Here is a 3,053-nt window from a genome sequence, read left to right as displayed (position 1 = left end):
TTTCTTCTATCGGCAATTGTGTGCCAAAGAGCTTAGAAAAGATGTTGTCCGCTCTATGGAAGAGAATGTTGCAGTGCTTCTTTGCAAAATGGAGAAGACATTTCCTCCTGGTTTCTTTAATGTTATGCAACATCTCATCATACATCTGCCTTATGAAGCACGATTAGGTGGTCCTGTCCTAGCACGTTGGTGCTATCCATATGAGAGGTAAATCTAGAAATATTGAAATAACTAGTTTATTTATGTCACTGACCGTAAGTTGCTATCTGTAATACGTTGCTCTCTCATCGTAGGTGTATCCAAAAACTTAGGAAAAAAGTAAGAAATAAGGCTCGTGTTGAGGCTGGCATTGTTGAGGCATTTCTTGTTGAAGAGGCTGCAAATACACTAAGTCTATATTTCTTGTTGAGGCATTGGTGATGAATTCAAGCGCCCAGCTCTGGATTGGTCTGATTATTTTCATAAAAATCCTGAAGCTACGGGAATGACAAGGGGAGAAAAAGTGGTTTCCGAATTTTGGGTAAGATATGTTCAATCTGAAATTTCTGAGCAACATCTATGCAATCTGAAACCTATGTTCATGGTTCTGTACACGTGCAGCGTTTGTTCCAAGTTCCAGAAGGAGATCAACAAGCTGCTGACTGTGTTCTAGAAGCTTGTTTGAAGAGAAGGGTGAGGAACATGATGTATCAAGTCCGTGTTGATGCTGTCAAGAAGTACTACTGGGAAATAAAACACTTAGCCATAAAAAAGGCCGTAGCATGCCACATTGACCTCGAGTATGAGCAATACAAGCAAGGAAAGCTTGAGGGGTTCAGTGATGAGGTGTGGCCCCCTCCTTTGTGCTTATTGGTGCTCAGATGATTACAAGGTAAAACGTAAGAGAGGGCAAACATCTCGCTCAAGTAATGAAGATATTTCTCAAAACCGAGGAGGATCTAGACCATTCACAGAGACACAACAAGTATTGGTATGCATGTGTATATTCTTTCATCTCTTTGTAGAAACTTAGTAGCCTATTGTATATTCATATCTCATTAGAAAATTTACTATTTTTTAGGAAGCTAACTTTGGACCACAGAAAGCAACCCCTATTAATACATTTGCTGCGATGAAATCTGGCATGAAAAGCTTGGATAGCACTGGTAGATGTGGTCCAGTCAGTAACCAGAAAGCACAGAAACTCATGGTATGTATGTGACATGTGTGCTGAAAAATTTCATGACTTCAGGTCATCAGGTTTGGGAGTTACATTTTTCACCCTGTTAACTTAAGAATCAGGTCTATGTTATAACTAGAAAGATGTGGAGAACTTCTTAAGATTTTCAAAATGTTAAAGAACATATTTTTCTATGATCTGGATCTCTAGTTATGATTTATTGAAGTGACTTTCTTGCTGCTGTCCAAAAAATTCAGAATACAAAGTTAGCATATTTTGGCTATTTGTACATCTCTAGAACATGTTTCCTTGTTCTGGTCTTTGTAGGATGACTACTTTGCTGCTGTTAAGAGGATAGAATGTGCAAACGAAGAGGATGGAGACGGTGCAGACATGGAAGTGGATGGGCATGAGGTTGAGCAACAACAATATTTAAATGAGAAGGCGCTATATGATGTGTCTAGTGGTGCCCCGAGAAAGCATGGGCGTCTTGCCATTGCACATGGTGTGGTTAAGTATTCAGATGTGAGGGCAGCCGGAAGGGAAAGAAGCGTCCGTCCATCAAATTCAGCGACTACGCAAAACATATCTCGTGAAATGGAAGAGCTACGTCGTGCAAATGGAAGGCTAGAACAAGAGAATCGTGACAAGGACAATGCACTGCAGCAAAGCAACGTTCTTGTAGGCTTGGTACTGGTATGTGCTATGCTCTTGTAAATACTTCACCAATATTATATGTGAATTATCTAATAGTTGATATGAAGTATCTATGCTTGCAATACACTTGTAGAATCTTTATCGGGAGACAGGAAGGGCTGTGCCAGAAGAAGCGTTACGACATTTGTTCGCTACGCAAGCAATTGTGAGTATATCTTCATTCCACAATCAATATGTTTTCTAGCTGTCAGATCCATGACTTAGAGATTTTAAGATGGAAAGGAACTACAAACTGATTAGTATTTTGTGGGGTCCTATTCAGAATGGCAACACAGAGTACAGCAGTGAGGAAGTGGCCTCATCTTGATTATTGTATAGCTACTGCAGTGAATTTGTATGGCTATTGCAATGAGGAAGTGGCCTTATGTTGGTTTGTAATGTTTCACACCTCCTTGAAAACCTACAGTTGGAACACTTTAAACTTTGTCCAATTTTACTTACTCCTATAACCTTGTCCAATTTAGAAGCTTTGCTAAAAGTGTTATATTGTTTGGAGACAATTCCACTTACTGTTGTAACTTTGTTCACATTTAGGCAACTGGTTCTTCTCATGCTGCCTCAGAATCTGACAACAATGCTAATGATGTTTGCCACACCAATGAGGATCTCCATGCTGTAAACATTGGCAACAATCAAGGTTCCGACAACAATGGAGATCATGCATCGATAATCTGATGGTTTAGTTGCAAAACATGGATGTGGTGGTAGTTTCTTTTGTAGAGTTGTGCTTATGCACATGAACTAGTAGCTGCCTCTTATCCGTTAGCTTTAGTTTTACCCGATGATGCATCTCAGCTAAAACTTGAACTGCTGAGATGAGATGATAATGCTTTTGAATGTATCGATGCCGGACCATTTGGACATCATCTACTTATAGCCTGGATGCTATGAATGAATGTGTTGAACATTTGGATGTTTACATGTGTGCTATTTATTATGCAGTAATGAAATTATTGTATGGACAATCTCTATTTTAATATGATGTTGGTACTGTTCCTAAATAATTATTGTATCTAATTTTTCTGCATGTTTAAGTGTGTTTTTTCTGACGGTGCTTTGTAAATGCCCGTCAGAAAATATTATATTTCTGTGCGTTAGCCGTGCCCGTCTGAAAAATAAGCTTTTCTCTGTGAGTGGGCAGCTACAACTCTGTCGGGATGATAACGACAGAAAAATT

General features: G+C 39.2%; 1 protein-coding gene across 1 annotated transcript; it reads left to right on the top strand.

Annotated features, from left to right (window-relative positions):
• Positions 1-939: 939 nt before the first annotated feature.
• LOC136479898 (uncharacterized) lies at positions 940-2,551 on the top strand. Its single transcript, XM_066477613.1, has 4 exons — positions 940-970; positions 1,061-1,189; positions 1,487-1,855; positions 2,411-2,551. Exons 2-4 carry the CDS (start codon positions 1,112-1,114, stop codon positions 2,549-2,551), a joined length of 588 nt encoding a protein of 195 aa, XP_066333710.1. The 5' UTR covers positions 940-970; positions 1,061-1,111.
• Positions 2,552-3,053: the final 502 nt, after the last annotated feature.

Source organism: Miscanthus floridulus, chromosome 9 (genome assembly GCF_019320115.1).
Source record: "Miscanthus floridulus cultivar M001 chromosome 9, ASM1932011v1, whole genome shotgun sequence".
In the NCBI taxonomy this organism is placed as follows: Eukaryota; Viridiplantae; Streptophyta; class Magnoliopsida; order Poales; family Poaceae; genus Miscanthus; species Miscanthus floridulus.
This window is presented reverse-complemented; position numbering and strand designations above follow the sequence as displayed.